Genomic DNA, 25,856 nt, shown 5'->3' with positions numbered 1-25,856 from the left:
ATTTTTGGAACCCAAATACAAGTCTTGTCACCCTTGCATTTGGATCCCAGCTTCCTAGCAACTACTTTTTCATTCTTACATGAAAGTACAAAAGAAATGTTGCAAGCATGAAAAACAGTAGTGGGTTCATTGCGCATTTTCCTAGGCACATGAGCACAACATGATTTCTCCTAGGCCTACTTTTATCATGAACAAAAGTAGAGCTAGAGGCAAACATAGCATGTGAATCATTATAAGTATTATGAACATAACTCTTATTATAATGAGAACGACTAGCAATTTTCCTATCATAAATAAAGGCATGGTTCCTTTGAGGACTACTCGCCATAGGGGCCTTCCCTTTCTCCTTGTTGAGAATGGGAATCCTTTGGCTTGTTAAGTTCTTGGTTTCCTTTCGAAAACCAAGTCCATCCTTAATTGATGGGTGTCTACCAATAGTGTAGGCATCCCTAGCAAATTTAAATTTATAAAAATCAATTTTGCAAGTCTTAAGTTGAGCATTAAGACTTGCCACCTCATCATTTAATTTAGTAATAGAAATAAGATGTTCATCGCAGGCATCAACATCAAAGTCCTTACATCTATTACAAATACTAACATGCTCTACACATGAACTTGTTTTACTAACTTCCTCTAGCTTAGCATTTAATTCATCATTTAAATTCTTTAAACTAGAGATAGATTCATGGCAAGCAGATAACTTAGAAGATAGCATTTCATTTCTCTTAGTTTCTAAAGCAAGAAATTTTTGTACACTAATAAATTTGTCATGTTCCTCATACAAAATGTCCTCTTGCTTTTCTAGCAGTCTATCTTTTTCATTTAGAGCATCAATTAATTCATTAATTTTTTCTACTTTGGCTCTATCTAAACCTTTAAATAAATCAGAGTAATCTACTTCATCATCGGAGGATTCCTCATCACTAGAAGAAGAGTACTTAGGGGAATCTCGAATACATACCTTCTTCTCCTTGGCCATGAGGCAAGTGTGGTGTTCGTTTGGGAAAAGCGAAGACTTGTTGAAGGCCGAGGCAGCCAATCCTTCATCGTCGGAGTCAGATGAGGAGCAGTCAGAATCCCACTCCTTTCCAAGGTGTGCCTCACCCTTTGCCTTCCTGTAGTTCTTCTTTTTTTCCCTCTTCCCGCTCTTTTCTTGTCCCTGGTCATTATCATTATTGGGGCATTGTGCAATGAAATGACCAGTCTTACCGATTTAAAGCAGGAGCGCTTTCCCCTTGTTTTGTTCTTGTTGGAGTACTCCTTGCGTCCTTTAAGCGTGGTCTTGGAGCGCTTGATGATAAGCGCCATTTCATCTTCATTGAGCCCGGCAGCCTCCACTTGTGCCACCTTGCTTGGTAGCGCCTCCCTGCTGCTGGTTGCTTTGAGAGCAATGGGTTGTGGCTCGTAGACGGGTAGTGGACCGTTTAGTGCATCGTCCATGTATCGAGCCTCCTTCACCATCATGCGCCCGCTCATGAATTTTCCGAGGATCTCCTCGGGCATCATTTTGGTGTACCTAGGGTTTTCACGAATAAGATTCACAAGATGGAGGTCAATTACAGTAAATGACCTTAGCATGAGTCGGACGACATCATGATCCGTCCATCTTGTGCTTTCGTAGCTTCGGATCTTGTTGACCAGGGTCTTGAGCCTGTTGTAGGTCTGAGTTGGCTCCTCTCCCCTGATCATCATGAACCTTCCCAGCTCGCCCTCCACCAGTTCCATCTTGGTAATCATGGTGGCATCATTTCCCTCATGTGATATTTTGAGGGTATCCTAGATCTGTTTGGCGTTGTCCAAGCCACTTACTTTGTTATACTCATCCCTGCAAAGTGAAGCTAGCAAGACAGTAGTAGCTTGGGCATTTTTATGAATTTGTTCATTAATCATCACAGGGTTATCCGTACTATCGAAATGCATCCCATTTTCCACAATTTCCCAAATGCTAGGATGGAGAGAAAATAGATGACTACGCATTTTATGGCTCCAAAATGAGTAATCCTCTCCATCAAATTGTGGAGGTTTTCCAAGAGGAATAGAAAGTAGATGTGCATTTGAATTGTACGGAATACGGGAATAATCAATAGAATAATTTTGATTGACCGTCTTTTTCTTTGACGAGGAGTCGTCGTCGTCGTTGTCGTCCCTTGGTGAAGAAGATGAGGCATCGCTGTCGTAGTAGATGATCTTCTTGATGCGCCTCTTCTTCTTCCCGTCTCTCTTCTTGTGACTTAAGCCAGAGTCGGTAGGCTTGTCGTCTCTTGGCTCATTCAAGAGGGACTCCTCCTTGTCGTTGACCACCATCCCCTTTCCCTTAGGATCCATCTCTTCGAACGGTTAGTGCCTTAGATGAAGAGTACGTCTCTGATACCAATTGAGAGCACCTAGAGGGGGTGAATAGATGATCCTATAAAATCAAACATTAAATAGCCACAAGACTTAGTTTATTAGAGAGTTAGTGCGACTAAGTAGCTTTGAAGCGAGTTCTTGGGAACACAACAATCATAGAGAAAGCAACACAAGAGACACACGATTTTTATCTCGTGGTTCGGTCAAGTAACACTTGCCTACTTCCACGTTGTGGCGTCCCAATGGATGAGGGTTGCACTCAACCCCTTTCAAGTGATGTGATGATTAACTTGAATACCACAGTCTTTTCCTTTAGAGTCTTTTCCCGTGTGCGAGGAATCTCCATAGTTTGGAGTCTCTCGCCCTTACAATAGAGATCACAAAGAAAGCACATAGTAAGGTTGGGGAGAGCAACACACGCAAGACTCAAATCCGCAGCACAGCCATGCACACAAGTCACGACTTGAGCTCGAAACACAACACACGGAGTTCGTAACTCAAATGGAGCTCAAATTACTAACACAGAGAATCAAATGTGTGGAGTCGGAGTCTGGGAGTCTTATAATGTTTCTTGAAAGCTTGGTGTGTTCCTCCATGCGCCTAGGGGTCCCTTTTATAGCCCCAAGACAGCTAGGAGCCGTTGGAGACAATCTTGGAAGGCAATTCCTGCCTTCTGTCGAGTGGTGCACCGGACAGCCACTGTTCATGTCCGGTGCACGATCTCCTTCGAAATCAGGCGCATCCGACCGTTGCTCCTCCGGGCCCGTTGGCGCACCGGACACTATCCGGTGCACAAGATGACCTTTGGAGCAGTCCACGTGTCGCCCGCAGATTGCGTGGCCGACCGTTGGCGCTGGCAACCGTTGGCTCTTCGGACAGTCCGGTGCACCACCGGACACTCCGGTGAATTATAGCCACGTCGCCTTTTTTGTTTCCCGAGAGTGGCGAGTTCGTCGTGGATGACTCACCGGACAGTCTGGTGCACCACCGGACTGTCCGGTGAATTATAGCAGTACAACTCCGTCGATTCCCGAGACCGGCTACTTCACCATTGACCAGCCTGGCGCACCGGACACTGTCCGGTGCACCACCGGACAGTCCGGTGTGCCAGGCCGAGCTGGTGTTGGCTGCACACAGCCAACTCTTTCCCTTTTCTTTTCTCCTTCTTTTGTCACTATTTCTAGCACTTGGACAAACATATTAGTATTCAACAACAATATTCTAAGTCTAGAAACATACCTTGTAATATGATTTGTATTTCTCTCTTCATTTAGCACACAAGAATTTAATCAATCGTGTTGGGCATTTAATCACCAAAACATTATAGAAATGTTCTAAGGGCACATTTCCCTTTTAGGAAGGTGAACCGCCAGGTCGCCTGCACTCGCTGAATGGTGGACCGCTCGACGCCTGAAATATTATAATCGTTTCTCGGCATCGAGCTCATGGAAGGTGTTTTTCGGACCTTCGGCATTCCGAAGCATTCGAGTTTTTTCGCGGATCGAGCTCGTTACGTAAAACGATCTAGCACCGCGAAGGGGCTACTGTTGGGTGCCTTCTTCTCCGCCGAAATTCCTCTAAGCAAAAACACCTTCGGCAAGATGATATGCAAGCAGGCACGACATGAAGATACCAGCCGAAGCTACAATTGAAAGAGCTTCGGCATGATGACACGCTTGAGACGAAGGGCAGCACCGACTTAAAGAGGAAAATACCGCTTAGTCCCTAATAATTTGTGTCATGGTTATGATTAGTTGTCAAGGACACGAATGTAATTTTGTCCGGGCTGTGTCCCGTGCCTATAAATAGATGAACAGTACCCCTGTACTCTTCACGCTGACCTGTAATCGCTCATGCGTCACTCTTGTATTTTTGCCTTCTGTCAAGCCGAAGGTATTGATGTAATTTAAATATCATTAATATTTATTCATGGATATATGATGATAATATGAATAATCTAATGATCTGAAATGGTTATTTATGCTTTCTCTGCGTTTTATATGTCCCTGTTTATATGTTTGCATATTGAAATGATGAAGGTATGTCCTTCATGACCTTCGTCCGAAGATCATTATATCCTAAGAGAGATAATGTCATGAAGGACGAAGGTCTTTAACCATTAATATATGTGTTGCCTTGTTCTTAATTCAGAGCTTTTGAGAACAAGTGACCAACAGATAGATATAGGGAAACCAAAGGCATCAGACCCAAGAAAATAATCAGACATGTTTTTCCTGGGTTAGGTTGATAAAGCGACAATGCAATCCTCTAGGAGAGGCAAAATAGAATAAAGACATCAACATGAACCAACCGAACAAAGGAATGGTTTTGGAAGGAGACATGACTCGAGATTCTTGTTTTAGGTACACTTTATGTCCAACAAAGAAATTATCTAAGCATTCATTTGCATGAGTTTGGTCATGTAGCACCCCAAAATTCCATTTGGTTTTCACGAAAAGATTATTAAAAAAAGTTTAAGAATTAAAATATCTTTTAGAGGGCTCCCTACTTTTGAAGAGATGTTAATAAAGAAGTAAAATAGTAAATTAGGATATCTCAAATTATAGTTGAGTTTTGAATTTTGAAAACTGAATTTTGAAACTAAGAGTTATTTTAGAAATGAAGTAGTAGAAAGGTTTCGTATTTAACTAAGTGAATATTCTTTTCATTAAACGTTACATGATAAGCATTTATTTAAATAATTATTAATAAATAAGAAAAAAATATAAAACCTTCATCTCATGCTGGATTTTTTTCTGTGCTAATTTAACGTGTGTTTTTCAAACTGATTCAAAGTTGAATTTGGAAGTTTGAATAATAGCAAACAAAACTGAAATTAAAAAACAACTTACCTGCGTGTTGGGCCAAAACTCACGTTGTTGACCCAACTACTCATCCTTGGGGCCAGCACCTTGCTCCCCGAGAACACATGTGTCGTGCCACTTTTTCCTTGGCGCATGGGACCCAGTTGGCGGAAGCTTCTTCCTGAAGTTTGTTGCAACCACCCGCATGCACCGGATCTCAGTTAAATCTCTTTTCCACCGCCTCCCAGCCTCAATCGCCAACTACACACCGGCGGCCAGAGCCCCTCCGCATAAAGCCTGCCCATGCGGCCCTCCGCCAAATGCCTATCTCGCGCCCACCAGGGCCTCGGGCTGAAGGAGATGTGTGGGAGCGTGCGGCCGCGGACGATTCCCGCCGGGGCTGCCGGTCCGACCTCGACGACTGTTGGAGAGGAAGCGGAGTGCTTGGGGAAGTCGTGCGGGTGCAACGTCCGGTGCCGCTGTTACCTGTGGCCGTGGTACCGCTGTTACCTGTAGCTTCCGGAAAACCGGTGCCTTCTGTGGGCCTCGACAACCTGGCTGCCGCAAGCCCAGTCGTTGCCGCGCGCTCTGCCTCTGCTCCGGACTGGGGCACCATCGCTGCGCCGGATAAAGCTTGGAGACGGAGAGAGCCACCGTGTGGCTGCTAAGGCGAGGTCGAAGCCACTATCCAGTATCGAGGGCACCTCCATGGCGAGCAGGCCGCCGGGTGAACCTCGCCTGTGTTGTGTCCACCACTTTGGGCGAGGTGTGGCTTCAGGCCATCAGCGGTCCTCCGTGGGGACACCTGTGGCTGCATGGTGGCGGGAACTCCTCGCCAGCACCGCAGTTCTACGCATCATCGTGAATAGGAGCCTTGTGCTGCGCAATCAAAGGTAATAGCATCACCATATGGCTCGCTTCCTTCTCTATTGCGCGTAGCGTACGTTAGCAGGAAGAATGGGGTCCCGGATGACAGGGGCGTTTGCTCGCCCGTGCGGCGCCGCCGCGATCGGGGACGCCGTCGCGGTCTAGGGGCGTTGGTTGAGGGAGTAATGAGAAGCGTAGATATGTGGACGATCGGCCAGGATTAGATGTTAGGGTGTTGCGCGATGAGCCGTTGATGTCGCGGGCTGCGACTAGGATTAGATCTTAACTGACTAATTCGTTCAGGGCAATCTGAGCGCTTGATTGTTTGTATATCCTACGGACAAGATTGTTTACCGTTTCATAAGAAGCCCGATCTGATATGGGCTAATGAATCATGATCGGACGACTCAACTCGTCTATACACTTTCGGCCCCGTAAAACTTCAAAAGAGCCCCTGCACTTTTGCCACAATTGAGCCGCCGCTCCGGTAGTGGTAGAAAATAGATTAAATTGCCCTGGAATTTGTAGAAAACCCCTTGGTACTTCTAAATATGCCACTGAAAGCTAATTGTAGTATAAAATAAATACTAAAAATATTTGAAAACTTTTATAATTCATATCTCTCACATTTTAACTCTGATTTGACTCGTTCAAGTTGCGTTAATCTCGTATTAAATTTGTCCACACAATAACAACATTATTTTATCTTAATCGCCTATGTTTATAAATGGATGTTTATTTAAGCTATGATTAGTGACTCCCTAATCCAAGGATTGACATGTCTGTAATTATAATTTGACGGCATTATGATTTCTAAATAAGTTATAATTAAATTTGAATTAATTAATTAGAATATATTTTCTCGTATGATGTATATTAACCAATTTATAATATAGTTTAATATTTTAATCACACCGATCTTTTATAAAATCATAACTCTTTAATCGTAACTTCGATCTTAGTGATTCTCGTTCTCACGATCTCGTAGCAACGCGTAGATCATTATTATGCAATATGTTTTTATGTTTGGTGTGATGTTAATTTTGTGTATACTATGTCTGTTTGTATTGCTACGACTAGCAGTGAGGTCACAAGGATTTGAAGAATTACCGTGGTAACTGGAATCTCAAGTGTCAGGAAAGTTGTGCCCATGATCCACTTTTGTTACCCAATAATGTTCTTTATTATCACTATTCAATGCATATGTTTAATTTTGATGGGACCCAACAGGTCACCCTAGTATGTTTATCCATTTTACCTTGTTATCATTGAATCACTTGGGTAGTTTTGCTATTACTTTACATGGTTTTAGGATAATATTTCATTATATCCACGTTCCAATTATTTTGTTATTCTATTTATGTTCATGTCAAGATCATTAATGTTAATTGGAACATGGAGCTTAACTTGAGAAACACGTGCCACCATAAGGGTGGAATGGGACGCCCTTGGCTAACTAATTAGGAAAGCTAGTGGAAGACTACCTTACCCGAAAGGGGCAAGGGCAGTAGGGGAGTTGCATGCAAGGAGGTTCTCGGGTTGATTTTGCTGCGATGGCGGTCAGACGGGGGATTCTTGCAAGTGCTCTTCCCATAAACTGTAGCGGGTTTTCGGAAGCTAGTGGAACTTTGTAAAGGCCTCGTAGTGGATCCCTAGCCATTCACCTCAGTAGTGTCTAAGGGCCTTGCAAACCCTGGCGACATGGGATACACCACTTGTGGGTACATGGTACAACCTCTGTAGAGTGTAAAACTGGTATACTAGCCGAGCTCACGGTCAGGAGCAGTTTAGGACTCTCGCATGATTAAATTATGGAACCTAAACTCAACTTGTCATTTGCATTTGAAGGGGTTTATTTTTTAATTTTGTTCTATTATTGTTATTATTTATTATGGTTTGATATTTACTTACATTTAGTAACTGCTAATAAAATTTGACCAACTTATTAAAAGCAATGCTTTAGCCTCTATTGTTGATCAGCCTTACACATCACATGAACTGTAACACCCTGAATTTGGGGTATAAAATTTCTTTCTTATGATCATCCAAATTCAGGTGTTACTCTTCTCTATCTCACTCTAGTTTCTCTCTCTAGTTTTCTCACTTTCTTCTTCTTTTAATTAGGGTTAGTTGTATTAGTGAGGGATTATTTAATGTATTTTGTCCAAAACATGAGTCATGGAATATTGCATCATATTGAGCCTAAATATTCTTTGAAATGTTGCACATATTTGATTTGGTTTGAATTTGAAACTTGATTTGAATATGAATTGAAAATCCTAGAGAAAATAAATAGAAAAGCAATTAGAAATTCTAGGAAAAAGGAAAAGCCAATTCAGCCCCAGCCGGCCCATTTAAGCTTAGACCTCGTCAACCCGAGCGCGCTTCTCTCCCTCTCTCTGTCCCGTGGGCCAGACCTATCGGCGCTAGTTCTCTTGCGTGCACCCGCTCTCTCTCTCTCTGTCTCGCCGTCCCCACCTGTCAGCCGTCTCTAACCTCTCGCCCACGATCTCCCGCCGTGGACGCGCCCACGACCGCGCGTTCTCCGGCCACGTCCGAGCCCCCGCGCCCTACTCGCCCACCTCCCCTCGCCCATTTGTGCCCTCTGCCCAGCTCCCTCGCCCTCTCTCTCGCTCTGTCCACGCGTGCAGAGAGCCCCGCCACCGCCCCCCGTCGATCGCCGCCTGTTCTGCGGACACCGTCACGTTCGCGCCACTTCCAGTGCCACGGTGAGCTCTGCCTCACTGTCAGCTGCTCGGGACACCCTTCGGTGTGCCCCTTCCCTCCCTGGTTCAACCGGACCGCGCTCGCCGGAGTGATTCTCGCGCAGCTGGAGCTCCGTCGCCGTCGTCCATCGCGTCCCTACGCCACCACCGTTGCCCCGTGACTCCATCACTTCCCCTCGAGGTGAGAAACCTGCCTGCGCCCCTAATTTCCTGTGTACTGCCCTGTTGTTCGCGCGATTGCTCGCCGGAGCAATCTAGCGCTGGCGTTAGTTTGCCTCTCCGCGTGCAGCGTCCTATGGTGCTCCCGCGTCGGCGTGGTGCCCTCGACTGAGTCCGCCGGATCACCCTGAACACGCCTGAACCACCCCCAAGCCTCTGGAGCCCTACCATAGCCGGCCTCCTCGTCTCCGGCGAGCTCTCGCCACGGGACCGAGCGGCGCCACCGCGCCCAAGTCCGCCCCTGCTGTTAGATCTCGGCCGTCCACCCGAGATCGGGCGGTTTAGACTTAACCCGAGCGGATCGGATCGTAGCCCTCTGATCCAGATCCAATCGTCTCTCCCCTCTCCCCCTCACACGCGTCTCTGCCCCTGGGCCTGGCCGATCAGCCCGTCTTGGCCCACTGGCGCCCTGGCCCCTCTTGTCAGCCGCGCCCGCACGATCTAATCTGGGTCGTCGGTTTCTGATCCGAGGCTGAGATTACCCCGTACCCCTTCGTGTGGAGGTTTTGCTTAAGAACCCCCCTGGTTTTAGGAAATCAACCCGCCGTCCTCTGTTTAGCACATAGGTCCCTAGATTGTTTTAGTTAGACCCCTAGACATTTATTTAATCACAGATTTAGCCTTAATTTCATATTTCAAACTTCAAAACTTGTTTATTTCATATCTTTTTTATATGAACTCCAAATTTAGTGGTTCAAATTGCAAAATGTTCACAATATTATTCTCTATTCAAATTAAATATGATCAACTGTAATTTGTATACTTCAATTTTACACTTAGAATATAGGATTAATGTTTATGTTAGTTTATTTTATTTGAAGAAATAAATAAAATGAAAGCCTTAGGAGTTAAAATATATTTAAGCTGGTGACATTAGAGTTATGCAATACATGGATTTATTTTTGGCTTAACCTTTTGTCCTTAATGACATAAATATAATTAGGTAGGTAATTTTGGATGGCACTTAAAAGATAATCGAATTCCTAAATAAGAATAGTTCATCTTATAATTTAATCTCCACTTGTTTAATTACCTCTTAACCTTTTTGAACCATGTTCCAAACACTTAGAGAGTAATTAATCCCCAATTAGGATTAGTCCATTTTATAACTTGATCTCATTCCCATGTATTTAATACTATACCTTATCGAGTTGTGTGCCAATATTTAATTAATCCCCAAGTTTGATGTGATGTTCATTTTTACTTTCCAAATGTATTGAATGTATGCTCGCTTTACTTAGACAACGAGCAGCTCGTGGTTCCTGAGTGTGTTGCCGAAGATCCCTCTAAGCAACAACCTGGTGAAGGCAAGTGTCCTCAGACCTATCATGTCCTACTTTACTTTATAATTCATTGTCCCGCATTACATTATTGAAACTTAAGGATGACTAGTCTGTATTTATCTTACCTTTGTTTACCTTGTGGGGTTAATCATGGTTAGCTTATGCTATTGCTTTAACTTAATCAATGAACATGATGTGATCTTTTATGATACGATGATGTTATCTCGATGAGGTTCTTATGATTACTTTAGAGGGCTCAGGTTGTTTCCTGAGTGCCTCTCCGTAAGGATCTATTTGGGGAGTGACAACCCGGGATACAGTGCAACCATGAGGGTGGAATGGGATGCCCTTAGCTGATTAATTAGAGGAACCAGAGGAGTAGTTGGCTTCACCATAGGCCCGTCAATGGGGTCCGGGCACAGTACTTGCTCTGTCGAGGTTGGTTGTAGAGGTTCTTTGATTTGGTTTTGTTAGTCACCCTTCCTTTGGGGAGATGTACTATGTTTATCAAACTGGAGAAACCTAACGGACGACTATGGCCTCTGGGAAATCTTTGTAAAGGCTACGTAGTGAGACCCTGCTAGGTCACCTTGGTAGTGATTAATGGGGAGGCTAGAACCCCGGGCAGAATGGGAATCACGGCTTGTGGGTAAAGTGTGCGACCTCTGTAGATTGTTAGAAACTGGTATATCAGCCGTGCTCACGGTTATGAGCAGCCTTGGGATTCTCTTCAATTAGAAGAACTTTGATTACTTTTATGATGATGATTAAGCAATGGTAATTATAATTCTAACCCCTAGTATTTCCTCTTGGAGGGAGTGCTTCTGGGTAATAACTGGGTTATTACTAAAACTTGGCTCTACTTATAGTAATAAAACTTGACCAACTAAAATCAACTACTTAACCTTAACTCCACATACAGCTAGTCCACTTTACCCAAACAGGACATTTGCTGAGTACGTTGATGTGTACTCAACCTTGCTTTACAAACCACCCCACCCTAGGTTGTCCCCACTGTACTCAATGCTTAGGAGGTGGAGCTAGCAACATGGATGACTTTGAGGAGTTCCAGGACTATGACGAGTTTTAGTTTACTTTAGTGGCAAGTGTAGGCTTACATTATACGTTTCGTTACTCCGCACTTTAATGTTATTGCTAAACACTATGGATATGTAATAGACTCTGTGGATGTCTTAGACATCTTGATGTAATCAAGTACCTTTCTGCTATTTAATTCAAGCATTGTGTGATGATGTCCAATTATGTAATCGTTGTGTACGTGAGTTCTGATCCTGGCACATACATGGTTTGCATTCGGTTTACCTTCCAAAACCGGGTGTGACATAAGTGGTATCAAAGCCTTGCTGACTGTATGACTGCTATCCTAGACTAGAATGGTCGCCCTAAGAACTATAGACCCTTACTCTTACCTTGACCTTAGTGTCTTTTCAAAAGTTGGTTATCTTGATCAACTCTATGTTATTTACTTATCTCAAAAAGGTTTCATCTCACTTTTATTTCTGTTTACTTTCTGGTCTCATAGTTCTACTCTTACTCTTGTGCTTACGATGTCTTTTGTAGATGGCCCGTATCAGGTGCACTGCACGTAAGTCTGTGATCCCCTTTTTGCCTTCTCGACTAGCGGAGCGTCCTCTGCGTCGCACGGTGTCAGGTCAGTCCAGTCACCTGGAGAGACTGCATCGTCGCCTGCATGAGGAACAGGAGCACCGATGCTAGGAGCAGGAGCAGCAGGACTCTTCCCCCCCACCTCAGTGGGAGGTGGAGTTTGAGAGGCGGCCTTCCCCTGCACCTCAGTCAGAGATGCCCCCTGGACCAACACAGGGCATCCCGGCTGCTGGAGGAGACCCTGACGGAGACGACGACGACGCTGGTGGCAGTTCGAGCCACGACACGGAGCGCTCGGAGGAGCCGGAGCCGGAGCGATGGATCGTGAGACCCATCACTCGTGACGCTGCTCGCGGGTGTCACTTCCACGACGCTCTCGATACCCTATTACGTCGGGCCTTTGACCGACACACTTGGTCTATCGAGTACCATTGTGTAGTCTACCAGCATCGTCGCGGGTTATACCCGGACCAGTGGGAGGCTACTTGCTTGGTGCGCTGTCTGGACGATGATCTCCGGGGTGCAGAGGCCTTCTCAGAGCACTATTCTATCACTGAGAGGGACACAGCCGAGGCAGCCATGCAAGATGCAGCACGACGGGCACTTTCTCATTATTGCTCGTTGTTCAGCGGGGTAGCTGATGGCCTTGACCTGAAGTACTACCCTCGCCGTTCGACCGGCAGTGCTGAAGGTGTGATTGTCTCGCCAGTTAGTGAGGGCAATCCCAGGCAGAGCAACATGGTCAACCTGGCCGCCGTGCTCAACACAGAGTTGGACCACACCCTTGACGAATTGGGTAAGGTTCGGGCGGAGGTTGCGGAATTGCGTGCTGAATGCGCGGCACGCCACTATCTTGATGGTGGTTCTCCCGCCCCTATAGGGATTCAGCACCCTTACCGTTCACCGCCCCGTGGTCGCTTCGATTATCGTACCCCAGACTGTAGGACCCGCATAGATTTAGATCCATAGATTGATGGAGTCGGAGTCTGTAATAATGCTTAATTCAGTGTCTTAGTCTAGTCAGTCTTAGTTAGAGTTAGTTTCGTTATCTTTTGTTGGATGCTTGTCAAGATGAACATGTAATGAAGTTGGATCTTTGTAATGATTGTCACCAAGGTGTGGGTATCCCCTGCAACTTGGTGTAGCTATTAATAAAGTCAGTTATTTAGTTGGGTAACCCATTTATTTCCACTTTCCTCTTTATCTGAGAAGCTGTCAGTGGAGATGATCAATTGTTCAGTGCTATGAAGATTTCTGTATATCTTTTCTTATGCTGAAAGACTGCAGAGTCAGATTTGATATGTGTGTGGTTTCTACAGATGTCTGAGAACAGGCGCAGAGGTGCGAGGCGTGCTCAGCCAGAGCAGCAGGCACCCCAGGAGGAGGCAACTCCACAGCAGCATTTGCCACCACCACCCCCGATGACCATTGAGTAGATATTCTTGATGTAGACCCAAGCAGTTCAGGCAATTGGTCAGACTTTAGCAGCGATGCAGCAGGTGCAGCAGCAGCCATCACCACCATAGCCTCCAGTGCAAGTCTAGATGCCACAAGTGCCCAGAGACAAGCGGGCAGAGTTCATGAGGGGCCATCCCCTGTTTTTGCACACTCTGCTGATCCCATGGACGCGGAAGATTGGCTGGGTACCGTGGAGCGTGAGTTGCACACTGCCCAGTGCAACGACCGTGAGAAGGTGTTGTATGGTCCCCGACAGCTGAGGTGAGCAGCACAGTCTTGGTGGGAGTCTTACCTCGCCACCCATGCCAACCCTGAAGCCATTACTTGGGAGGAGTTCAGGGACAACTTTCGTCGCTACCATGTGCCCGAAGGACTGATGATAGTGAGGAAGGAGGAGTTTCTCGCCCTGAAGCAAGGTCCCCTTTCCGTCAGTGAGTACAGGGATAAGTTTTTGCAGTTGTCACGTTACGCCCCAGAAGACGTCAACACAGATGCCAAGCGGCAGTACCACTTTCTGAGAGGATTGGTTGATCCCCTCCATTACCAGCTCATGAACCACACTTTCCCCACCTTCCAGCATTTGCCAGATAGAGCAATCATGACTGAAAGGAAGCGTCGAGAGATGGAGGATAGGAAGCGCAAGATTGGTGTACCTCAGGCCGAGAGTAGTAGCCGTCCCCGCTACTCAGGCAACTCACCCCAGCAATTCAAGCAAGGTCACCAGCACCAGCGTCAACATTAGCACCAACACCAGTACCAGAGGCAATTTCCTCAGCAGTAGCAACAATACCGTCAGAACACTCAGCCGGGAGGAAATCAGTACCAGCGTCAGAACAACCAGGCAGCTCGTCTTCCTGCCCCAGCAACCAACCAAAATGGCCAAGCAGCCCCAGCACAAGTAGGAGGTCGTGCATGCTTCTACTGTGGAGAACAAAATCACTGGGCGAAGAACTGTCCCAAGAAAGCAGCCTAGCAACCGCCAGCAGTCAATGCCCCAGCAAGACAAGGAGCGCCACAACAAGCACCAGGAGTCCGTGGTCAGGCCTACAACCGTGGAAAGGTGAATCACCTGGAGGCCGACGCAATCTAGGATGCTCAGGACGTGGCAGTAGGTATGTTTCTAGTCGAATCCTACCCAGCAAAAGTACTATTTGATACTGGTGCCACACATTCTTTTGTTTCTGCATCTTGGGTAGAATCACATAACAACCCCATAGAACCAATGATCCCACCTTCAAGAGTTAATTCAGTTGGGGGAAAAGTTCAGTATGATAGGATTTGTCCGAATCTAAGGTTGAAATAAGGGGGATAGATTTCCCGCTAGCCTAGTAGTAATGGGAACTCAAGGGTTAGATGTCATCCTAGGGATGAATTGGCTACACAGAAATCAAGCCACTGTCAGTTGTGACAAGAGAACAGTTAATTTGGTGTCTCCATCCGAAAAGGAAGTAGTAACCAAGCTGTACTTACCTAAACTAGAAGAAGGAGCCTGTCACCATTTATCAGTAGATGACATGGAGTCCAATCCGATTGAGGCAATTAGGATTGTGTTAGAATTCCCCGATGTATTCCCTAAGGAGTTACCAGGCATGCCACCTGAAAGGAAAGTTCAATTTGCCATAGAGCTTATCCCAGGCACCGCCCCTATTTCCAAGAGAGCTTACCGAGTGTCCAGACCAGAGTTGGTGGAACTCAAGAAGCAAATTGATGAGTTGTTAGAGAAAGGCTACATTAGACCAAGTACTTCACCTTGGGCAGCCCCAGTATTATTTGTGGAGAAGAAGGATGGCACAAAGAGGATGTGCATTGATTACAGAGCCTTGAATGAAGTCACTGTCAAGAATAAGTACCCCCTGCCCAGAATTGAAGATTTATTTGATCAGTTGAGAGGAGCCAGTGTGTTCTCAAAGATAGATCTGAGGTCAGGTTACCATCAGCTCAGAATCCGACCCTCAGATATACCGAAGACCGCATTTATCACCAAGTATGGACTATATGAGTTCATGGTTATGTCATTCGGATTGACGAATGCGCCAGCTTACTTCATGTACCTGATGAACAACGTGTTCATGGACTACCTCGACAAGTTCGTAGTGGTGTTCATTGATGATATTCTTGTATATTCCCAAAATGAGCAAGAGCATGAAGAACATTTGAGGAAAGTACTTCAGAGGCTACGAGATTGCCAGTTGTATGCCAAGCTTAGCAAGTGCAAGTTCTAGATCAGCGAAGTTCTGTTCTTGGGTCATATTATAAACCTAGATGGACTAGCTGTGGATCCAAAGAAGGTAGCAGCGATTCTAGACTGGAAAGCACCAAGAGATGTTCGAGGAATCAAGAGTTTCATTGGAATGGCCGGTTACTATCGGTGCTTCATTGAAGGTTTTTCCAAGATTGCCAGGCCAAAGACACCCTTGCTAGCAAAGAAGGTTGAGTTCAAGTGGACCCCAGTGTGCCAAGAATCATTCGAGATGTTGAAGCAGAAGTTGACAACAACACCAGTGTTAGTTCTGTCAGATGTTCACAAGCCATTCTCAGTATATTGTGATGCTTCGTACACCGGACTGGGATGTGTGTTAATGCTGGAAGGGAAAGTAGTGGCATACTCGTCCCGACAATTGAAAGTTCATGAGAAGAACTACCCCACTCATGATTTAGAGCTAGCAGCAGTGGTTCATGCATTGAAGATCTGGAGACATTATCTGTATGGGCAGAAGTGTGATATCTACACGGATCACAAGAGCCTCAAATACATATTCACTAAGTCAGAGTTAAACATGAGGCAGCGAAGATGGCTAGAATTGATCAAAGACTATGAGCTAGAGATCCATTATCACCCAGGCAAAACAAATGTGGTTGTAGATGCTCTTAGTAGGAAGAGTCAAGTCAATATGTTGGCCGCTCACCCGATGCCATTTGAGCTAGCAAAGGAATTCGACAGGTTGAGTCTCGGATTTCTGAACAACACTCAAGGAGTGGCAATTGAGCTAGAGCCCACTCTGGAGCAAGACATCAGGAAAGGTCAGAAGGATGATGAGAAGATCAATGAGATCCGGCAGCTAATCATCAATGGGAAAGGCCCAGATTTCCATGAAGATGCAGAAGGAGTGGTATGGTTCAAGGATAGGCTGTGTGTTCCCGACATCAAATCGATCCGGGAACTGATTCTCAAGGAAGCTCATGAGACAGTGTATTCTATACATCATGGTAGCAAGAAAATGTATCAAGACTTGAAGAAGAGATTCTGGTGGTATGGTATGAAAAGAGAGATAGCAGAGTATGTGGCCAGATGCGACAATTGTTAGAGGATCAAGGTAGAGCATTAGAGGCCCGCAGGATTGTTGCAGCCGTTGCAGATTCCGCAGTGGAAATGAGATGAGATTGGGATGGACTTTATAGTTGGTCTGCCATGCACTCGAGCTGGTTATGACTCCATCTGGGTATTAGTGGACCGTTTAACAAAGACGGCCCATTTCATACCAGTCAAGACCACATATAACAGTGCAGTGTTGGCAGAGTTATACATGTCTTGGATTGTGTGCTTGCATGGTATTCCAAAGAAGATAGTATCGGACAGAGGCACCCAACTTACTTCTCATTTTTGGCAGCAGCTCCATGAAGCTTTGGGTACTCACTTGAAATTCAGCTCAGCTTATCACCCGCAGACAGATGGTCAGACTGAGAGAACCAACTAGATTCTTGAGGATATGTTGAGAGCTTGTGCTTTGCAAGACCAGTTAGGTTGGGACAAGAGGCTACCGTATGCAGAATTCTCCTACAACACCTATCAAGCCAGCCTGAAGATGTCACCATTCGAAGCACTTTATGGGAGGAATTGCAGAACTCCATTGCACTGGGATCAACCCGGCGAAAGGCAGGTATTCGGTCTAGAGGTTTTGCTTGAAGCCCAAGAGAATATCAGGATGGTCCGGGAAAATCTGAAGGCAGCACAGTCCAGGCAGCGAAGCTATGCTGACACCAGAAGAAGAGAACTCAGTTTTGAAGTGGGAGACTATGTTTACTTGAAAGTGTCACCCATCAGAGGAACCAAAAGGTTTAGAGTCAAAGGCAAGCTAGCACCTCGCTATATCGGCCCGTATCAGATTCAGGCAAGACGTGGAGAAGTGGCTTATCAACTCAGCTTACCAGAGAACCTGTCTGTGGTACATGATGTGTTTCACGTGTCTCAGTTAAAGAAATGCTTGAGAGTGCCAGATGAGCAGTTGCCAACGGAAGATCTTGAAGTTCAAGAAGATCTGACCTATATTGAGAAGCCAACGCAAATTCTGGAGACAACAGATCGGGTCACTCGGAGGAACACCATCAGGATGTGCAAAGTCAAATGGGGCCATCACTCAGAAGAAGAAGCAACCTGGGAAAGAGAAGATGATCTGAGAGCCAAGTACCCTGAACTCTTTGCTAGCCAGCCCTGAATCTCTTGGGCGAGATTCTTTTAAGGGGGATAGGTCTGTAACACCCTGAATTTGGGGGTATAAAATTTCTTTCTTATGATCATCCAAATTCAGGTGTTACTCTTCTCTATCTCACTCTAGTTTTCTCCCTTTCTTCTTCTTTTAATTAGGGTTAGTTGTATTAGTGAGGGATTATTTAATTTATTTTGTCCAAAACATATGAGTCATGGAATGTTGCATCATATTGAACCTAAATATTCTTTGAAATGTTGCACATATTTGATTTGGTTTGAATTTGAAACTTGATTTGAATTTGAATTGAAGACCCTAGAGAAAATAAATAGAAAAGCAATTAGAAATTCCAGGAAAAAGGAAAAGCCGAGCGCGCTTCCCTTCCTCTCTCTCTCCTTGTCCCGTAGGCCAGACCTGTCGGTGCTAGTTCTCTCGCGTGCACCCGCTCATTCTCTCTGTCCCGCCGTCCCCACCTGTCAGCCGTCTCTAACCTCTCGCCCACGATCTCCCGTCGTGGACACACCCACGACCGCGCGTTCTCCGGCCACGTCCGAGCCCTCGCGCCCCTTTTGAGCCCCACGCCCTGCTCGCCCACTTCCCCTCGCCCATTTGCGCCCTTTGCCTAGCTGCCTCGCCCTCTCTCTCGCTCTGCCCACACGTGTAGAGAGCCCCGCCACCGCCCGCCGCCCATCACCACCTGTTCTGCGGCCACCGTCGCGTTCGCACCCCGTCCAGTGCCACGGTGAGCTCCGCCTCACTGTCCGCTGCTCGGGACACCCTTTGGTGTGCCCCTTCCCTCCCTGGTTCAGCCGGCCCACGCTCGCCGGAGTGATTCTCGCACAGCCGGAGCTCCGACGCCGTCGTCCGTCACGTCCCTGCGCCACCGCCCTTGCCCCGTGACTCCATCACTTCCCCTCGAGGTGAGAAACCTGCATACACCCCCTAATTTCCTGTGTACTGCCCTGTTGTTCGCGCGATTGCTCGCCGGACCAATCTAGTTCCGCCGTTAGTCTGCCTCTCCGCGTGCAGCGCCCTCTGGTGCTCCCACACCAGCGTGGTGCCCTCGACTGAGTCCGCCAGATCACCCTGAATACGCTTGAACCACCCCCAAGCCTCTGCAGCCCTACCGTGGTCGGCCTCCTCGTCTCCGGCGAGCTCCCGCCGTGGGACCGAGCGGCGCCACCGTGCCCAAGTCCACCCCCCTGCCGTTAGATCTTGGCCGTCCACCCAAGATCGGGCGGTTTAGACTTAACCCGAGCGGATCGGATCGTAGCCCTCCGATCCAGATCCAACCGTCTCTCCCCTCTCCCCTCACCCACGTCTCTGCCCCTAGGCCCGGCAGGTCAGCCCGTCTTGTCTCGCTGGCGCCCTAGCCCCGCTTGTCAGCCACGCCCGCGCGCGCCTGCGCGATCTAATCTGTGTCGTCGGTTTCTGATCCAACGACTGAGATTACCCCGTACCCCTTCGCGTGGTGGTTTTGCTTAAGAACCCCCTGGTTTTAGGAAATCAACCCGCCATTCTCTGTTTTAGCGCATAGGTCCCTGGATTGTTTTAGTTAGACCCCTGGATTTTTATTTAATCACAGATTTAGCCTTAATTTCATATTTCAAACTTCAAATCTTGTTTATTTCATTTCGTTTTCATATGAACTCCAAATTTAGTAGTTCAAATTGCAAAATGTTCACAATATTATTCTCTGTTCAAATAAAATATGATCAACTGTAATCTGTATACTTCAATTTACACTTAGAATATAGGATTAATGTTTATGTTAGTTTATTTTATTTTATGAAATAAATAAAATGAAAGCCTTAAGAGTTAAAATATATTTAAGTTGGTGAGATTAGTGTTATGCAGTACATGGATTTATTTTTGGCTTAATCTTTAGTCCTTAATGACATAAATATAATTAGGTAGGTAATTTTGGATGGCACTTAAAAGATAATCGAATTCCTAAATAAGAATAGTTCCTCTTATAATTTAATCTCCACTTGTTTAATTACCTCTTAACCTTTTTGAACCATGTTCCAAACACTTAGAGAGTAATTAATCCCGAATTAGAATTAGTCTATTTTATAACTTGATCTCATTCCCTTGTATTTTATACTATACCTTTTCGAGTTGTGTGCCAATGTTTGTAAAAGTTTGATGCGATGTTCATTTTTACTTTCCAAATGTAATGAATGTATGCTCGCTTTACTTAGACAATGAGCAGCTCGTGGTTCCTAAGTGTGTTGCTGAAGATCCCTCTGAGCAACAACCTGGTGAAGGCAAGTGTCCTTAGACCTATCATGTCCTACTTTACTTTATAATTCACTGTCCCGCATTACATTATTGAAATTTAAGGATTGACTAGTCTGTATTTACCTTACCCTTGTTTACTTTTTGGGGTTAATCATGGTTAGCTTATGCTATTGCTTTAACTTAATCAATGAACATGATGTGATCTTTTATGATATGATGATGATATCCCGATGAGGTTCTTATGATTACTTTAGGGGGCTCAGGCTGTTTCCTGAGTGCCTCTCCGTAAGGACCTGTTTGGGGAGTGACAACCCGGGATAACAGTGGAACCATGAGGGTGGAATGGGACGCCCTTAGCTAATTAATTAGAGGAACCAGAGGAGTAGTTGGCTTCGCCGTATGGCCGTCAATGGGGTCCGTGTACAATACTTGCTCTGCCGAGGTTGGTTGCAGATGTTCTTTGATTTAGTTTTGTTAGTCACCTTCTTTTGGGGAGATGTACTGTGTTTATCAAACTGGAGAAACCTAACGGGCGGCTATGGCCTCTGGGAAATCTTTGTAAAGGCTACGTAGTGAGACCTTGCTAGGTCACCTTGGTAGTGATCAACGGGGAGCCTAGAACCCCGGGCAGAATGGGAATCACGGCTTGTGGGTAAAGTGTACGACCTCTGCAGAGTGTTAAAAACTGGTATATCAGTCGTGCTCATGGTTATGAGAAGCCTTGGGATCCTCTTCGATTAGAAGAACTTTGGTTACTTTTTTGATGATTAAGCAATGGTAACTATAATTCTGACCCCTGGTATTTCCTCTTGGAGGGAGTGCTTCTGGGTAATAACTGGGTTATTACTAAAACTTGGCTCTACTTATAGTAATAAAATTTGACCAACTAAAAGCAACTACTTAACCTTAACTCCACATACAACTAGTCCACTTTACCCAAACGAGACATTTGCTGAGTACGTTGATGTGTACTCACCCTTGCTTTACAAACCACCACACCCCAGGTTGTCCCCACTGTACTCAATGCTCAAGAGGTGGAGCTGGCAACATGGATGACTTTGAGGAGTACCAGGACTTCGACGAGTTTTAGTTTACTTTAGTGGCAAACCCCCAGTTAGCTGCCTGTGTAGGCCTACATTATACGTTTCGTTACTCCGCACTTTGATGTTATTGCTAAACACTATGGATATGTAATAGACTTTGTGGATGTCTCAGACATCTTGATGTAATCAAGTACCTTTCCGCTATTTAATTCAAGCATTGTGTGATGGTGTCCAATTATGTAATCGTTGTGTACGTGAGTTCTGATCCTGGCACATACATGGTTCACATTCGGTTTACCTTCCAAAACCGGGTGTGACATGAACTCCCACCTTTGGTGATTTCATGCCATATTATTCCCCACAACTTATTGAGCGATGAACATGTGTGAGCTCACTCTTGCTGTCTCACACCCCAGAGGAGAAGATCAGGTGGTTTAAGAGGAGCCACATATCGAGGAGTTCGTTTCGATCTAGGTGGCATCTCCCAGTTGACTTTCTGGCGCCAAGGACGATCCTTAGTTCGTTTTATATTTATAATTTATTTTGTAAGTCTTCTGCTATGTAATAAGTACTCTGATTATATTGTGACATTTATCTCTATACACTCTGTTATTATATATGTTGTCTTCTTTGGCGCATGTATGAGATGCACCCAGCTTTATTCCTTAGAGCCCGGGTGTGACAGGTCATGAAAGGATAACGAAAAATACAAATTTGAGTCATGGTTCACTAATAAGAATATGGCATAGTTTTGGGTTTAGGCAAACATGTCACAACCATTCTATCGGCACATCAAATACAAGAGAAACACCATTTGCACTAATGGTCAAATTTAGAAAAGCTGGAAGCCATCTAAGCACATATCTCTAAGACACCACATTATTTACAATCACCAAGTTTTGGAATAAAGGTCAGAACAACATTTTGGTGCACAAGTGACAAACACGATGCAACAATCAAGATGCAAGCTCGTCCTATGTGTCCTCACAAGTTTTGCCAACATAATGTGGCAATAGCGTTCTATATCGGTGGCATACTTACGACTCTCTCGGTATTTTGCTATTCGTTAGCTACACATACTTTTCGAGGTTAGTGTACCTGCAGAAAATTCCATCACAACCCAATTTCCAAATGATGCAATTCAGACATGACAGTTTATCATAGTTTATACTCCATATATTGCTATATGGAGGCTAGCTCCTCATTAAGCGCCGAGCCATGCATAGGCACCACTGCCACACTTTAACCATAGGGCAGCCCATTATGGTAACTCACTTTCTTACCTGAGCGTAGGTGCGTCGTTACAAGTACATTACACTTCTCAGTACTCCCATGTCTGCATACCCATACACATCCATGGGGTACTGAATCCCAGAAAATTAAATACTCTATATCACAGCCTTCATATATACATATGCGTAACATGTATATAATCAAGCGCCATATTTAAGCACTCCCCTAGACCGACGCTTGTACGATCATGCTCTCACATCTCACCTTACCTGAGCGTCGATCCATTCAAGACTGAATGGCCTCAAAAACAACATTACACATGTATGCAATATCCTCCTGGTTGTGGGTTAGTGTTTTAATTTAAGCCACCTGATAGTCCTTAATTTAGGGCTTAACATAGGATGTCACTAGCATTATAGTTTTTCAAATCTGTTTTCCAAAACCAAACAATGCATTTAGTTGAAAATAGGTTTTCCAAAACCAAAACTTTGTTTAGAAAATACGTATATGACCGTATTATACTTAATCCTACTCCAATACCAGCTGTGACAGAACCTCCCAAGTTATTGGCCTCACATGCACCTGTCCTTGTCTCACAGACCTCAGACGGCTATGCATGTGCACTGGATAACTTAACAGGATCCGTCTGAGTGTCCCAAGGACCCTGGATAAACCACTTACAACCAGGATCGTAAGATTAAGTAAACACAAATCACACACCAACATTTGCAGCGGAATTTCTTTATTACAAAAAGTACAAGTTACATTAAGATTACATTATATAAGATTGGAGTGATTATAAAAGTAAATCCAAAGTATTACACTTTGGAGGATGTATAATTTTCATAATTTTGTAATATATGCTAGCTCAGTGACAATCCTCAATAAGAAGTATAGAAGAAGTACTTTAACCTATAAGAAGGTCGTGCCCACCGGCGCTTAGCACCATCCACAGTAGCACAAATCTAGTACCTGCAACAACATGGGTTCAAAACCCTGAGTACGAAGTGTACTTTCGCAAGTCTTACCCGTCTAAGGAAAAAGACTTTCAAGGATATGCTGGCTTTTGGAAATCAAGGTAAAGCATATCAAGGTTCAATGACTCTGTTTGCAGAAAAGCTTACTATGAGTAGATCCTTAAAAATTCATTTTTAATAGGTTAAGTATTTACCTGCATCTAGAATTATTTATATCCTAGCTCAACCACTTGGCCTATACTAGCCATCTTTTATCAACCCTTCAGTTCACTGGATTGATACGTGTAAGTCAGTGACCAAGTCTTCATGTCCGAGAAGTAACAGAGATCCAAATCGATTAATACCCAGCTGGGGATCTCCAACCACACGACATATGTAGCACTTAACCCTTACATATGTCAACTCGCCACCGGGTTTCTCAAGGCCAGAATGGGTTCACGCCAACCGAGAGCATAGATACACCACCGTCCAGCCTCTTGCCACGGAGGGTACATGCTACTCTCGCCATCTCTTCACTCCCATTGCGTGGTGGCCTTTCTTGTATTGGTCCGACCGAGGCAAAGATTACCCATGATGAGGCATGTGGCCAGTTAAAAGGTCCTCGATCATCAAGCCTACATCGGTTCGGTCCTTAATCGACTCAGACGGAGACACAACACCGACACCTCCTTCTCATGCAAGTCACCCGCCCAGTCTCGTCTTCATTATTTAAAACCCAAAGTTTGGTACCTGGCTGAGGTACATCTTTTCAGATGTTGAACCCATCACGGCCATGATGGATCCACCGTCATCAGTCTTTTCTTTGTAAAAATCCCCATCCAGTGTGAAGCATCACCTTTTGCTTTAAAACAAAACATTTTGTTTTTCTAAATCAAGGCTAAGCATCATAAAATCCTTTTTATGAAAGAGGTATCAAGAAAGGGTAATCAATTTTCCAAGGAAGGAAATGCATCAATTGTTTAGCACACAACTCCTATCACCTAATGGATCATATAAGGTGATAAAGATTTTAAAACACAAGGAAAGGGATAATGCACCGGGGCTTGCGTGGAATAACACTAGGTTAGTGTTTGTTAGGCGACGTCCACTTGGCGATCATCCTTGTCCTAACACTTGATCAGCCTGCCCACCTTCAGGTTGATCCACTAGCATCACCTCATGGAGTAACCCACCCGTTACATCATCTTGGGGTCGACTTGGGGCGTCTTTCGCATCACGTGCTCAACTAGCGCACCTAATGAGATGCATAATGTGCATGTATGAACATAAGAAGGAATAACATGACTAAATAATGCTTCACGAAAGCGAACTAAACACTTAGTGACGATGCATCACAGCTACTATGAGCACACACTAGATAACTATGACTTTACAATAATCAAAACCATCGAGATAATCGAACTTAACTCAAACAACAAGCAACAGTAATTAAACACAGGTCTTAAGTTTTAGAGCATAACATCGATAGATCATACATTTAGACTTGCTATCCTAGGATACTCATACTTGGAATAAGGATATGAGTTATTTAATTAACTGTATTGGGTTTCCATAAAAATGACCTATGCGAGCATATTACTACTGCTATACAATACATACAATTAGATAACTGACCAAAATTTGAAATACATTATTACTACCCCACATGAAGATGAATTATACTACACTAATAAATATTTATCTAAGGTATTTAACCAGTCATTAATAAAGAATATCATACTACTAAAGCATAACATGGATTACTATAACCACTATATTCAACCAGTCTTCAATAATCAAGAATTAACTAATTCTATCAAGCTAAACAAGAATGACGCCAACCAATCCATTTACCACATGCAGATTTTTCTGGACAGCAGCACAACAGTCAACGGTTTTGCTCACAACTCACAAAATGTTCATCCAAAAGGGGTGCACAAGAACTTTCTAGAAAGCTTTGGAAGTGCTCTACAACTTCGATATTGTCGTCTCAAGGTGATTCAATGTGTATCGAAGTCAGTTAATAGAAACAAACATTACTGTCCAGACTTTTGACAGATTCAAACATCACATTTCAAACAGCCATAACTTGACTTCTATACCACCAAAAGGGGTGATCCGAGACTTTTTGGAAAGCCTAAGAAAAGTACTACAACTTATTTATAATTACTAACAACTGATTATCAGTTTTACTTAATCAAACACATTGTTTTCAGATCGTCCGACTAATCGCGATTAGTCGCGATTAGTCGGGCTGGTCGGTACTCAGTGCTCGATAAGGGGGTTCGATTCGATCAGGTGATCTGATCGTCCATATCATCCGACTAGTCGGCGATATGTAGCGATTAGTCGTCTGGTTAGCGATTAGTCACGTTAATTACTCAGGTTCAGAGTTTCAGACTTTAGTTAAGACTTCAGACTTCAGTTGTATGATGATCTCATATAGGTGTTGCCTTCTTGGTCATGGGCTAGTAAGTTGTAGAATTGCAGTTTCATAGTTTCATATAGAATTGTTGCTGGAGATGTACTGCTGGTTTGTGGACTATTCAAGTATTTATACTATTGTTTTGGACTATTTAAGTATTCATACTACTGTTTTGGACTATTTATACTGCTGCCTTGTA

The 25,856-nt window shown here is 44.6% G+C and overlaps 1 protein-coding gene across 2 annotated transcripts; it reads left to right on the top strand.

Moving 5' to 3' along the window:
- Positions 1–5,375: 5,375 nt before the first annotated feature.
- LOC103632412 (uncharacterized) lies at positions 5,376–13,048 on the top strand. 2 transcript variants are annotated; one of them, XR_555896.4, is made up of 2 exons: positions 5,376–6,046; positions 7,104–7,234. XR_555896.4 is itself a non-coding variant. In XM_008654240.3 (2 exons), the coding sequence occupies exon 2, from the start codon at positions 12,070–12,072 to the stop codon at positions 12,841–12,843; it is 774 nt and encodes a 257-aa protein (XP_008652462.1). In that variant the 5' UTR covers positions 5,376–6,046; positions 11,830–12,069; the 3' UTR covers positions 12,844–13,048. The 2 variants fall into 2 exon arrangements, 1 of the variants encoding a protein (XP_008652462.1); XM_008654240.3 differs by lacking the exon at positions 7,104–7,234 and adding an exon at positions 11,830–13,048.
- The last annotated feature ends 12,808 nt before the right edge of the window (positions 13,049–25,856 follow it).

This window comes from Zea mays, chromosome 7 (assembly GCF_902167145.1).
Source record: "Zea mays cultivar B73 chromosome 7, Zm-B73-REFERENCE-NAM-5.0, whole genome shotgun sequence".
Taxonomy (NCBI): domain Eukaryota; kingdom Viridiplantae; phylum Streptophyta; class Magnoliopsida; order Poales; family Poaceae; genus Zea; species Zea mays.
This window is presented reverse-complemented; position numbering and strand designations above follow the sequence as displayed.